Source organism: Nicotiana tabacum, chromosome 5 (genome assembly GCF_000715075.1).
Source record: "Nicotiana tabacum cultivar K326 chromosome 5, ASM71507v2, whole genome shotgun sequence".
Lineage (NCBI taxonomy): Eukaryota > Viridiplantae > Streptophyta > Magnoliopsida > Solanales > Solanaceae > Nicotiana > Nicotiana tabacum.
Genome location: NC_134084.1, coordinates 162,614,446 through 162,628,887, shown reverse-complemented (window position 1 = coordinate 162,628,887; position 14,442 = coordinate 162,614,446). Strand labels below are relative to the sequence as shown.

Here is a 14,442-nt window from a genome sequence, read left to right as displayed (position 1 = left end):
TTTCGAATTGAGCATTTCCATTTGCATGAGATCTATCAGGAGTGCCTTCTCGAGATCGTCGAGGGGAGCTTTGTGGAGAAGGGATTGGGATGTGGGCATCCTGTGGATTCTCTTGAAGTTGTTGGTTTCCTTGAATGTTGTCATTATTGTTCGACATGGTTGATGCAACAAAAAAGGTTAGGCTAAGAAAGAGTAGATTATCAGATTCCCGGTAACAGAACCAATTTGTAACCAAAAAGTGGAATTTCGGTCAAAGTTTTAATTTAGAAGAACACGGGTTACTGATAATCAAAATTGAATAATGGAAAGTGATTTTCTAACAATAAGATAGACAGAAGAAAACAAAGTAAACCAGTATATTCAGATGATCTTTCGTGTCCTTACAATTGACTCATTCTTTCCCTTTTATAGCTATCTTGGAAATATACGTTTTACCTTTGTCATAATAAGGCCATTATAGACAATTAAAGATATTAAATGCTACGTTACATAATCATTGTATTTTAATACAGATTCACTAAAGTTTTTAGTATTTAATGCTCATTAAATACTGTATCTGTACTCTCTTGTGCTGTCAGATTCATTCTCCTTAATTTGTGGACTTAAATAGGTACGGGCGTTGAGTCTTTTGAGTATCCACTCGTGCCTCCTCTTATACCTCTGCTCGTATCTGTTGCAACTCGTGCCTCTTTGCCAATCATAACTCTTTGACCAGTCTACGTGTCATGACACGTTATCTTCCAATCACTTTAATATGTAAACTCAATTTTTCCCAATACATTGGCAGCAGAGGGACAAGAGGCTTTCGTATATTTACGTTGTGCCCCAATTTAGATAATCTTCTGTCGGACCCTGAAGCAACCGTGGCACATTTCCAGCAACGCGAGTAGGCATTTGTACAAAATCACTGACAGCCTTAGCCTTGAGCGATGCTATAGTAGAAGCATCAAAGGCAAAAATTTTAGCAACACGTTGCCTATCGAAGAAGACTTTGATTGGTTCTAACTTATTAGACTTGGGTTGAACGTAGGGAATAGGTGGTGGCAAGGATTCTGCAGCTGCAACAAATTCCGTGACCACACAATCGTCGGCTCTATCTCGAGCAGTAACTGACCAGGCATTGATGAGTGTGCACAATGTGGCACAATCAGTAATTTTGTGAGAAGCACGTATACCAATAGCCATACCTCCACACTCAAAAACAGTGACTTGAACAAGCAGAGGATATAAGGCTGAATCAGGCATCAATGATCCCTCTTCAACACTACTGGGAAGGAAACATTTATGGATATCAGGCTTTCTATGAATATCTTCAAACTGATAATTATAATGAGCAAAAGCCTTGTAGAAAGGTACCCATCGTCGTTGCATTTAATTGAGTTATCCTTAATTCAACCAGCAAATGGATAAAAACGAGCAAGAGTTACGGACAAAGATTTCTTCAAAAGAAGTAATCTTGACAAATGGATTGCCCTTGTTTGCTCATCGTTGGAAAATGATTCACCACCATCTAAGGGAGGAGGAGGATAAAATAGACATAACTGAACAGGCATGGGTGGTGCCATTTGGTCCAGAACAGAAAATTTGAAGCATCTAAGGTGATTGGGAGTAGGAGAAAGAGGTTTAATGAGCTCCATGGAAGCTATCTCAATCTTTCTTTCCATACCTAAATTTAGTTAAATATTTGGCTACTTTTGCCTCAGGTAATAAGAAGTCAAACTCTGCATCGTATGGAATTAATTGATGGAATGAGTTGTAAATGACTGTCTTATTCATAAATTGATACCATCTGAGATTTACTTCTTCTGATCTAGTGCCTCTAAATATTTAACTCTCTTTCAACCTTCTCCACCATCACCCCAAGCCCCCCCTCCCCTCCCACACCCTATCACTACAGCCCCTAGCCCCCCGACCTCCCCCCAACAACCCCCACCCACCCCTACCATGGAACCATGTGCCTATACCCTCCAGTCCCACGCCCCCGCCAATCTCTCCCTCCCCAACCGACCGCCCACCCATAACGCGCTTCTCGCCTGGACCGCTACTGCCCCGCTCTACCCTGCCCTCATCCATTTTGTCTCCCATATTATTTTAAAAAGGGCAGCCCGGTGCATTAAGATCTCGCTATGTGCGGGGTTAAGGCGACACCATCATATGGTTTATGTTGCGGAAGCCAAATGTATATAGTGTGAATAAGTCACAACTACTATACCAAAAATTATGACAGCCACCAAATAATAAATAAGACAATAAAGCAACAATAAAGGGAACACCAGAATTTACGAGGTTCGGCTAATTTTGCCTACTCCTCGAACACAACCAATATTTTATTTCACTCCAAAAATACAAGTGAAATAATACTAAAGAGAGAAGATACAAATGCCTTAAACAGATGAAAAGGCAAATGAGAGGTGTGTTTAAATCCTAAACATTAGGCCTTCTTTTATAGGGGGAAAATCCCCCCAAAATTCAAGAGCCCACCGATGTGGGACAAATTCGCCAAACTTCAACAAATCTCCACCTTGGCAAAATTCCACATCTTCAATTTTCTCTCAATAACAAATTTTGATTGTGTCTTCATCTTTAATCTTCAGTTTTCAACAATGTTGATCAAATCCAAACAATGTTGAAACTTGACCGCAGTCACCACCTTTGTCAGCATATCAGCAGGATTCTCTGTAGTATGAATTTTCTTCACCGTGACTCCACCTTCTTCTATGATTTCTCGTACGAAATGATACCGAACATCAATGTGCTTCGTCCTTGCATGATACACTTTGTTCTTCGCTAATTGAATAGCACTATGACTATCACAAAAAATTGTGATACCTTTTTGTTCAACACCAAGCTCCTTTAGCAATCCTTGAAGCCAAATTGCCTCCTTCACAGCCTCTGTAATAGCCATATACTCTGCCTCTGTTGTAGACAAAGCAACTGTTGACTGCAAAGTAGACTTCCAACTAACTGGTGCCTTTGCAAAAGTAAACACATAACCAGTAGTTGATCTTCGTTTGTCCAGATCACCCGCAAAATCTGAATCACAATATCCAACTACAGACTGATTGTTTTCCTGCTCAAAAACTAACCCGACATCTACAGTATTATGAATATACCATAGAATCCACTTCACAGCTTGCCAATGCTCCTTCCCTGGATTGTGCATATATCTGCTAATAACTCCAACAGCTTGTGAAATGTCAGGCCTTGTGCAAACCATTGCATACATCAAGCTACCAACAACATTTGCGTATGGTACCTTTGACATATACTTTCGTTCAGCTTCATCCATTGGCGACATAGTAGTACTTAGCTTAAAATGGGAAGCAAGTGGAGTACTAACTGGCTTAGTCTTGTCATCTATGCCAAAACGTTGAAGTACTCTCTTCAAATATTCCTTTTGAGATAAACAGAGTTTCTTTGAACGTCTATCTCTAATTATCTCCATGCCAAGAATTTTCTTTGCCTCACCCAAATCCTTCATCTCGAACTCCTTCTTCAGTTGAATCTTCAACTTATCAATTTCTTCCAAATTCTTGGAAGCTATCAACATATCATCAACATATAGGAGAAGATATACAAAGGAACCATCTTTAAGCTTGTGCAAATACACACAATGATCGTATTTGCTTCTCTTGTACCCTTGCCACAACATAAACTCGTCAAATCGCTTGTACCATTGTCTAGAAGATTGTTTCAATCCGTACAACGATTTTTCAAGTTTGCACACCATATTTTCTTTTCCAGAAACTTTGAATCCTTCTGGCTGAGTCATGTAGATTTCCTCCTCCAAGTTTCCATGTAAAAACGCAGTTTTTACATCCATCTAAACTAGTTCCAAATCCAATTGTGCTACCAAAGCCAACATAATTCTAATGGAGGAATGTTTTACAACTGGAGAAAACACTTCATTGTAATCAATTCCCTCCTTTTGAGCATATCCTTTGGCCACCAATCTTGCTTTGTAGCGAACATTTACTTGGTTAGGAAATCCTTCTTTCTTTGCAAATACCCATTTGCACCCAATTGCTTTCTTTCCCTTCGGGAGATTGACCAATCTCCATGTATGATTCTGATGAAGGGACTGTATTTCATCATTCATGGCAATCCTCCACTTATCTTCTTCTGAACTTTGGACAGCGTCTTTATAAGTGGTAGGAACATCATCAGCTACAATTGAGGTTGCACAAGCAACCGTCTCAATGAGACGAACAGGTTTCGTTATTGTTCTTTTTGGCGTGCTGGTTGCTATTGATTCAAGTTGTTGTTGAGGTTCCTGAGTTGGAATCTCCTTTACTGGCTCACCTTCCAGAGAGTAATCTTCATTTGTTTCCTCATCTGCTTCTTGTGTAGGAAAAATAAATTTTCCCTCAAACTCCACCTGCTTAGAAGCACCTTTATTTTGTTTGGTGTCTTCTGTTACCTTATTTACCATAGCAGATTTATCAAAGGTAACATCTCTGCTGAATATTACTTTCTTTGTCATAGGACACCATAAGCGATATCCTTTGACTCCAGAAGTAATTCCTATAAAAATAGCCTTCTTTGCTCTTGGATCCAATTTTGACTCCGTCACATGATAATATGCAGTTGAGCCAAACACGTGCAAAGAGTTATAATCTACAGCAGGTTTTCCATACCATTTTTCAAATGGTGTCTTGCCATCAATAGCAGTAGATGGTAGACGATTAATGAGGTGGCATGCATATGTAATTGCCTCAGCCCAAAATTCTTTGCCCAAGCCAGCATTGGACAACATACACCGTACCTTCTCCAGCAAGGTCCGGTTCATACGTTCTGCCACTCCATTTTGTTGTGGTGTATGTCTAACAGTGAAGTGTCGGACGATGCCATCATTTTCACAGACCTTATTGAAATGATTATTTTTGTATTCACCTCCATTGTCTGTGCGAATACACTTGATCCTCTTGCCTGTTTGATTCTCCACCATCGTCTTCCATTTGAGAAAAATTCTCAACACTTCATCTTTGCTCTTCATTGTATACACCCATACTCTTCGGGAAAAATCATCAACAAAGGTTACAAAATAGTGCTTCCCACCCAATGAAGGTGTTTTGGAAGGACCCCAAACATCAGAGTGTACATAATCCAAAATGCCTTTAGTATTATGGATCACTGTACCAAATTTAACCCTTGTCTGTTTCCTTTTAACACAATGCTCACAAAATTCCAAGTTGCAAGCCTTTACTCCTTTTAACAATCCTTGATCTGATAGAGTTTTCAAGGATTTTCCTCCAGCATGTCCCAAGCGCATGTGCCATAGCTTGGTTGCTTCTACCTCTTTGTCGTCACTGGATGTCACTGTCGCTGTCCCAATAACTGTACTGCCACGATAGCGGTACATATTATTATTCTTCCGATTAGCCTTCATTACCACTAGTGCACCAGAGCATACACTCATCACTCCATTTTCTGCAATGATTTTGAACCCTTTTGATTCCAGGGCTCCCACAGAGATGAGATTATTCTTCAAATCCGATACATATCGAACATCTGTTAATGTTCTGATCATTCCATCATGGTTCCTTAATCGTATTGAACCAATGCCATATGAGGTAAGAGGGCTGTTATCCGCTGTGTGGATGACTCCATATTCTCCTTCTTGAAATTCCACAAACCAGTCCCTGTTGGGACACATATGATGGCTACAAGCTGAGTCCATCAACCATATGTCTGATGATGTTGATGACTCTGTTGTAACTAATGAGAAGTCTGAATCATCACAATCAGCTACATTTGAATCCATAATGGCCTTTCCATTATTATATTTGGCCTTATTTTTCAACTTCGGACAGTCTTTCTTCCAGTGCCCTTTTTCTCGACAAAAGGCACATTCATCTTTGCTGGGTCTGGATCTTGACTTGGATCTTCCCTTCTTTGTCCTCGTTTGATTTTGAGGACGACCCCTTACAAACAGTGCTTCTCCTTCTCCGCCCTTCTGTTTTTCTCGCTTTCTTTGTTCATAGCTGTACAAAGCCGAACAAACTTCTCTGAGAGAAACTTCGTCATTTCCATGGAGTAGAGTAGTTTCAAGGTGCTTGTACTCATCAGGAAGTGACGCCAACAACATCAAGGCCAAGTCACCATCATCATAAGTTGTATCCATATTTTGCAAATCTGTGACCAACTTATTGAAACTGGTGATATGTTCATTCATCGTGGTACCGGGAACATAGGTGAAGTGAAACAGTCTCTTCTTCATGTACAATTTATTTTGACTGTTTTTCTTCAAAAATTTATCCTCCAGTGCTTTCCATAATTTACTTGCAGAAGTTTCCTTTGTGTATGAATATTTCTGCTCTCTAGCAAGGTAGGATCGAATGGTACCGCAAGCAACACGGTTGAGAATCTTCCAATCTTCTTCTCCAATAACATCTGGTTTCCTTTCTTCAATGGCCAGATCTAGCCCTTGTTGAAAAAGGACATCTAGAACCTCGCCTTGCCACATCCCAAAATGTCCGGACCCGTCAAAAATTTCTACCGCAAATTTCGCATTTGACACAATTCTTGTCATAAGCGAAGATGCTAATGATGACGTATTGTTGACACTTGATGTTGATTCTTCTTGTTTATTGTCTCTCATATTTGACACAAATATTATTTAATAGCTGACGACACAAATCAAGATTATTTCCTTTCTGGTGTGGAAGATCAGACTAAGCTGCAACCGCAGAGCATACTAAGACAGAACCTTGACTCAGTTACCAAGATAAATCTTTTCTAATGTGGAAGATCAGACTATGCTGCAACCACAGAGCATACTAAGACAGTACCTTGGCTCTGATACCAATTGTTGCGGAAGCCAAATGTATATAGTGTGAATAAGTCACAACTACTATACCAAAAATTATGACAGCCACCAAATAATAAATAAGACAATAAAGCAACAATAAAGGGAACACCAGAATTTACGAGGTTCGGCTAATTTTGCCTACTCCTCGAACACAACCAATATTTTATTTCACTCCAAAAATACAAGTGAAATAATACTAAAGAGAGAAGATACAAATGCCTTAAACAGATGAAAAGGCAAATGAGAGGTGTGTTTAAATCCTAAACATTAGGCCTTCTTTTATAGGGGGAAAATCCCCCCAAAATTCAAGAGTCCACCGATGTGGGATAAATTTGCCAAACTTCAACATATTATACGCAGTCTTACCCTGCATTTTTGCAAGAGGCTGTTTTCAATCTCCCATATTATTTACTTAAAAATATTTTCTACTAAACTAACTAAATACCAGAAAATAAGTAACAAAACTACTTATTTTCTAGAAAACATTTGAGTACCAAACACACCCATAACATGTGTAATTCTTTTGGAGTTTTTTTTTTGTTTCATAAAGAGTGTTGATCAGTCAAAAACTCTCATGTCCAGCAGATGAAAGTAGTGGAAATAAGAATATAGAGATAGATATGTGAACATACTAGGTTAGATAGAATTATGAATGAAGTTATTCGAATATGTGAATCTTTTTCGTTTCGTGTGTTAAAGTTTGCAGATATCTAGGAGATGCCCTGCAGGTTCCAATAATAGCACGAATTTTGAGTGACGAACCCCTATTCATAAGAATACACATTCCATCCGTTGATAGCACACAATACAGTTTGACTTCTCATTAAAAATAGGCCAAGTACATTTGAACACCTACTAAGAGCTTATTTGGCCAAATTGTTAACTATTTATAAGAATAAGCATTCCATTAGTTGAGAGCGCATGACACAATTTGACTTCTCATTAAAAATAGGCCATCAGAATATGCATTCCAGCAATTGATAGCACATATTCTATATAATTTGAGTTTTCATTAAAAATAAGAAATGAAAATTACATGGTAACATGACATGCATGTCTCGTTGACTACTAGTTAAAAGAAAATTTCACTTGAATTTTTATATGATATGGCAATCCAAAATAAGCAAATAACATTTGGGATTAATCTCCAATGATATTAAGTTTACTTTTCTTGTTTTGATTTCTTTGTAATAATTTTTTAACTCATCATTAATGTAAAAAATATGATTTGACTATTTCTCCCTTAGTAATACTCTCATTTATTTAGTGAATTTTATGAACACCTTTTAAATTAGTGAAAAATTTGTTGTTACAGCTTCAAACAATTCAATATCAAACACAAAATTTACGAGTTTGATATGTCTCATGACTTTGCATTGTTACAAAATAAACAAAATAAGAAGATAAGCATAACTTCGTAAACAACAAAGGAGATTAGTGGTACGAAGAGAAAACGTAGGGGAAGGTATGTAAAATTAATCCGTTTATATTTAATATTGTCTATTAAGCTAACCAACTATCTTGGAGTGTCATGTTATATTTTTGGTATAAAATATAAAATAGGTGAGATGTATGTTTTAGTTAACTAGGTTAAAGTTAGGAAGATTTTTATGTGATAAAAAAAGAGTGACTTTTATGCGATAAACTTTAAGTTGAATGACTTGTGTGTGACAAAAAATAGAAAAATAATTTTTGTGTTACAAACTCAAAGTTGAATAACCACACGTGACAACCCAATCTGCTTTGCTGTTTCTAATGACGTTGTTGATCTCTTTGTCTTTTGACGAAGCTCCATTAATATTAAGCTTATAATTGCCTAAGTGAAGGGAATGCCATTTGATGTGAATGGTTTGAGAAGCTGTAACGACCCGTGCGGCCGTTTTGAGTTTATTAGCCTCGATCCCCTGTTTATTGGTTCCTCTATGTTACATTATGGTTTGTGACTCGTCATGGTGTTTGGTTTTAGTTTCGGATGAGTTTCGGAGTGAAATGGGACACATAGTCTCTAAGTTGAGAGTTTAAGTCATAGGGGTTGCCCGTAATCTGACTTGTATGAAGATGACTTTAGAATGGAATTTTGACGGTTCCAATAGCTCCGTAGGGTAATTTTGGTCTTAGGAGCGTGTCCGGATGTTGATTTGGAGGTATGTAAGTCGTTTTGGCGTTAATTGGCGAAAGTTGGAAAGTTGAAAGATTTTGGAAAGTTTGACCGGGAGTACTGGACCTTTTGATATTGGTGTCGGATTCCGATTCCGGAAGTTGGAATAGGTCCGTAATATCAGTTATGATTTGTGTGCAAAATCTGGGGTTAATCGAAGTTGTTTTGGTATGAATCGGCGTTGGTTTCGGAATTCGAAAGTTCATAAGTTCTTAGGCTAAATCGATGCCCGATTCGTAATTCTAGTATTGTTTGATGTGATTTGACGCTTTGAGCGTATTCATATGATATTTTAAGACTTGTTGGTATGCTTGGTTAAGGTCCCAGGAGCCTCGGGTGTGATTCGGACCATGTTCGGCGCATTTCAGATTGTTGAAGAGTTGCTGAATCAATTGTTTATGGTGTCCTTACATGCGATCGCGAATGGACTAACGCGATCGCAAAGGGTAATTTGGCACTAGGGAGAATTTGTTCTATGAGATTTCTTGAAGGGGCTTGCAACCGCGGAAGGCTGGTTTCTAGTGAATCGCGAACACGTGAGGGTAGTCGTGTTCGCGTAGAAGAATTTGGTATTGCAGGTTCACACGATTTTCGTCATCACGGTCGAGTGTATTTTGCTATTGCGTATCTTGTTGGGGGAAGTGCTATGCGTTCGCATGAGTTGTTCCGTGATTGCGAAGTGTTATTTTGGGGAAACATCATTTTTTTGCTTCACGAACAGAGAGATTTTTCGCGTTCGCGAAGAAGGAATAACTGGACAACAGACTTAAGTTTCAAAATCGAGGGTTTATTTCAGAATTCACAATTTGGACTTAGAGAGCTCGGTTTGAGGCAAAATTTCAAGGGATTCTCAGAGGGATTGTTAGGATTCGAGCCGTTCAGAGTTGGAAAATCGAAGGAAAGGCCTTTTAGTTGATTGATTTAGCATGGTTTGAGGTAAGTAACTTATCTAACCTTGTGTGGGAAAAATTTACCTTAGAATTTGGTATTGTTGTGATACATGCTAAATGTGGAATTTTTGATTTTTAGCTATGTAGTTTTCCTTTCATGTTTTAACTGAGTTGCTTTAATATGTTATAGCCATCGTACCTAATCTAATTTTACATGTCTACTTGTCTTATCGCTTATTTGCAACTTCTACTACATGTTTAGTTGAATTACTTGCTTTTCTTAAACTCCGTATTCATTATTAACGGCGGGATTCTTTCCTTGGAATACCTTGCTGTTGAGTTTGATGTTGAATTGCAAAGGTCGTGGTCTCTATTGAGGCAAAGTGTAAGTTGTGAAATATTATTTTTACTGAGTTGTTATGTTTTGGAATATGTGTTATTGTTGAGAGGATTGTTTGGTTGCTTGTACGAGGTTTCTGTCGTGTTGTTGCTATCATTTGCACGAGGTTTCTACCGTGCCATTGTAATAATTGATATGCATACGGTGGTATAAGGTCTGGGTGTTGTAACGCATGTAGTGAGATAAGGTGGTCTTGATGCGCGTGGCTAATAGGGGAACTACTAGAAGTCACACAGTATGATAAGGTGGGCTAAAACGTGGGGTGCTATTTCGAGAAAAATTATTTTTAAAACTAAATGTAAAGGCCCCTATGGTGATATAAGGAAAGACTGTGATTTACTTTTATGATTTGGGACTACGAGGCGGTACCTTCGGAGCGCCCCGATTGATCTTTCTCTATTTTGCTGTATATTGTTTGGTTGTTGTTTTTCCTTAACATGTAAAATTCTTGTTTTCCTTTCGTGTTGTATTAGCTGCCTTGGCCCCGTATTTTTATCTTTCCGTAAATTCTTTATTGTTTCACTTCCTTGTAATTATCATTATACCATTATATCTTCTGTCTTGTTTTTATTATCTCCAGTAGGGCCTTGACCTGGCCTCGTCACTACTCTACCGAGGTTAGGCTTGACATTTACTGGGTACCATTGTGGTATACTCATACTACGGTTCCGCACATGTTTTGTGCAGATCCATGCATATTTTATCAGTCCTGGTATTAGCGCGCTGAGTTGCTTCATTTGGAGACTTCAAGATACATCTGTCATCGTCCGCAGGCCTCGAAGTGCCTTTCTACCCTGTTCTTCCTTGTTTCTTTACATTTTTATAGACAATGATGTATATAAAAACTTGTGACTTATATCTCACCAGGTTTTGGGGATTGTACGTATTGGGTTTACAGTTTTAGTTACGATATTGTTGGAGTTTCGAAATTCTAAGCTTTTATCTACTGTTTCCGCATGTTATTTAGGCTTACCTAGTCTTAAAGACTAATTGTCGTCACGATATCATACGGAGGGAAATTGGGGTTTTGAGAAGTATATTATATTTAATCACTTCCTTGCTAGTAAGGATATGAACCCTGATACCTGCATGAGGACTGTTATCGTTACAAGGTGATTGGAGAAGTTATTGTGGTGATTACTGATTACTGTTCCTATTAAGCCAAAGGTTCCTTATGCTAAAGGAGAGTAGGCCGTTCCTTCGACCGCATTGAATGCTGGGCTACTCGACACTCGCTGAAGATAAAAGTACATAAAACCCATATGAAGTTTTATCATGAGCGGATTGTATCCATTGAACAAATATAAGTTCAATTAAGATTTGCTTCTCCGTAAGAGTATATTGTATGCCCTGGTTAGAGGGTGGTGAGTCTAATTTTATCCCGTTACACTGCGCCAAAGTAGGTCCAATATTGACAGGGACAAAGGAATTGAAACGAAAACTTGAACAATTGCACAACTTTCCCAAAATACAAGAAAAATAAAAACACACTTACTGTATGAAGATCACACATAGAAATATGGCACTAGACTTACTGAGTTACTAAACTACTGGTGAAGCAAACTCTAGGAGCTCTTTGTTACTCTGAAATATTAACATATCAGCTTCTGTCAAAGTGATTAGCACATTTATCCCGTCTCCATTTGGGGAATCCAAGAAAATGAAGTTACTCTTCATTGGATTTCTTGCAAGTGTCACCCTTATAGGCTCACCCCATCCAAAATCAATCTTATATACTCCTAAATTGCACAATCTACTGCACATATAAAAATCAAATTTATTCTTCTCTGATTTGTTTGCACGCTCTTTGAATTTTTCAAGTAAATGCGAGGCTAGCTGATTTGGATCTTTCGACTTGTCTTGAATATATTGCTTAGCCTTACGTAGTTGAGATTGTGTCTCATTTTCCTTCGCTGCTGTTGATCCAAAGAAATAACAAGCGTTTCCAATGGTGTTTTGGGGCAGTGGTGGAAGAAAATTCATTAAATGGCACAGTAAAGATGGTTGGAACACGCCTAAATTCGCTATTGATACTGCCGATCCACATTTATGAAGCAGTGCTGTAGCAACTTCAACACGAATTGGATTCTGCACTTGTGAATTCATTGCAACAATATCCTTGAGTCTGTCCAAACTAGAGGATGAGAAAGAATGTACATCAAATTGAGTAGATGGTTTGAAATCCAACTCAAGTCGAGCTGTAGCAGCCCAATCCTTAAGGAGTTTCAAGAGACTATATCCATCAGCAATCTTGTGTGATAGGCATCCACTGATTGCTATTCCACCACAATCGAAATGGCTTAACTGAATCACCAATAAACTTCCGTTTGAGTAACACTCCAAGGCAAATCTTGTGGGAAAACAACATCAGTAACATCATTGTAGGTTTGATTGAGAATTTTAGACATCGGACAACTGAATCGAACATTTAGAAACTCAGCACCTGTGTCATTACACTCAACGTATTCATAATCATCTTTGATTCTTCCGGCAAAGGGATAATAAGAGGACAATACTTTTGAAAGAGAATTTTCAAGAATCTGCCTTGTGTTATTTGTAGGTTTAGAGTAGAAGACGACAATTGGAGAGAATGCAGAACTAGCTATCTGATCAATGAAAGAAAGATTGTGACGACTAAGGGAAGAAGGGGTGGGGGAAGAGGGCTTGATCATCTTTTTGGAAAGAATCGTTGATTCAACCATTTTCAGCTCTTACTCCTTGTTATGTTTTTTTGGGTACAATATACGATAGGTCGTTTTTGAAGAGCCCTTGCAGTTCCACAGTTACATATATACAGAGCTCATCATCAAGCAGTGGTGGACCTGAATATTGAATATGGGTTACCGAGAACTCAATAACTTTTGCGTAAACTCTGTATTTGTATAAAGAAATCAATTACATATTTGTAAATATTTAACTGTGAACTCAATTATTATTGCATATTAATTTGAGATTATGGTAGGAATTCAAAAACTTCAAATCCTGAATCCGCCTATTTCATTTTATAATTAAATGCAATGTGGAGGAAGATGGTAATTATCGAAGCTCAACAAATTAGATAAATTACTCCATTTATTAGGATACATGCATGGAGAAACTGACGTGCACGTTCTACACCAAATTTTTCTATAGTTGTAATCTTTAAAATTGAGTTATACTCTAGTGGTTTACTTCTAGATTAATATGGCCTTTGAAATCTTTGACTTTGAAAAGAAGGATCAAGGTGAATCCCAGCATTAATAGTTAATTTTATCCAAGTGATAGTAGCCCAGATATGTATGTTTAAATCAAACAGCGATCTCCTTATTTTGACGGAATTGAGAAACTGCGTACAAATAATTTGCTTACAAGTTCATATATAATCTTGGGATTAAAGGATACATGGCAAGGAATTGTAAATGGTTTACCAAAAGTATTCGGGAAGAAAATCATAAATATGTACACAAGGAATATCGAAGAGAAGTATATATGTCTGCCATACATAATAGTTGAATTGAATATAATTCCGTCAAAATAAGGAGAATCATAAATGGTTTATATTGAGATACATACCAATTGTACATAGACTAAGCTGAGGGACCTAAGTGTAGAAGATTAGAAAGCTTTGTCCTAAAGGAAAAGCTGTTAAGGCAGTTAGAAGTGGGTCTTTATATAACAGCTCACACGTGTATTTCTTCTTCTTTTGCTTAAGACAATAATACAGAGCTTCTTCTTCATCTCATTTCCTCTATAGATTTACTGTCAGATTCACTTGCATGTTACAATACTGTGTAGATTCAATCAATTCTATTATGGTATCAGAGCGGCGATCATGATTTCATCGAGATTCAGGCAAAATACAGTAGATCGAAGCTCTGACGAAGCAGAATTTCAGACAGCAATGGCGGAAAATGAAGTTGCATCTTTAGATCACAATCATCCGTTGTTTCTACAATCCTCAGATGCTCTAGGACTCGTCCTAATACCACTCAAACTCACAGGGCCAGATAACTATGCTCTGTGGAGTAGAGCGATGAAATTGGCGCTCCGGGGGAAAAGCAAGCTAGGGTTTGTGGACGGAACTTGTGTGAAGAGTATGTACAGAGGAGAGTTGGCTGAACAATGGGAAAAATGTAATACAATCGTGTTGTCATGGATTGGGAGCACTGTGTCAAGTGAATTGATGCCGAGTATTGTCTATGCC

The 14,442-nt window shown here is 38.0% G+C and overlaps 1 protein-coding gene and 1 pseudogene across 1 annotated transcript; both read right to left on the bottom strand.

Moving 5' to 3' along the window:
• Positions 1 to 813: 813 nt before the first annotated feature.
• Positions 814 to 1,371, bottom strand: LOC142181069 (vinorine synthase-like). The gene has a single exon (XM_075253195.1). It carries the CDS (start codon positions 1,369 to 1,371, stop codon positions 814 to 816), a length of 558 nt encoding a protein of 185 aa, XP_075109296.1.
• A 10,358-nt stretch (positions 1,372 to 11,729) lies between these two features.
• Positions 11,730 to 12,999, bottom strand: LOC107767959 (acylsugar acyltransferase 3-like; annotated as a pseudogene).
• Between the last annotated feature and the right edge of the window lie 1,443 nt (positions 13,000 to 14,442).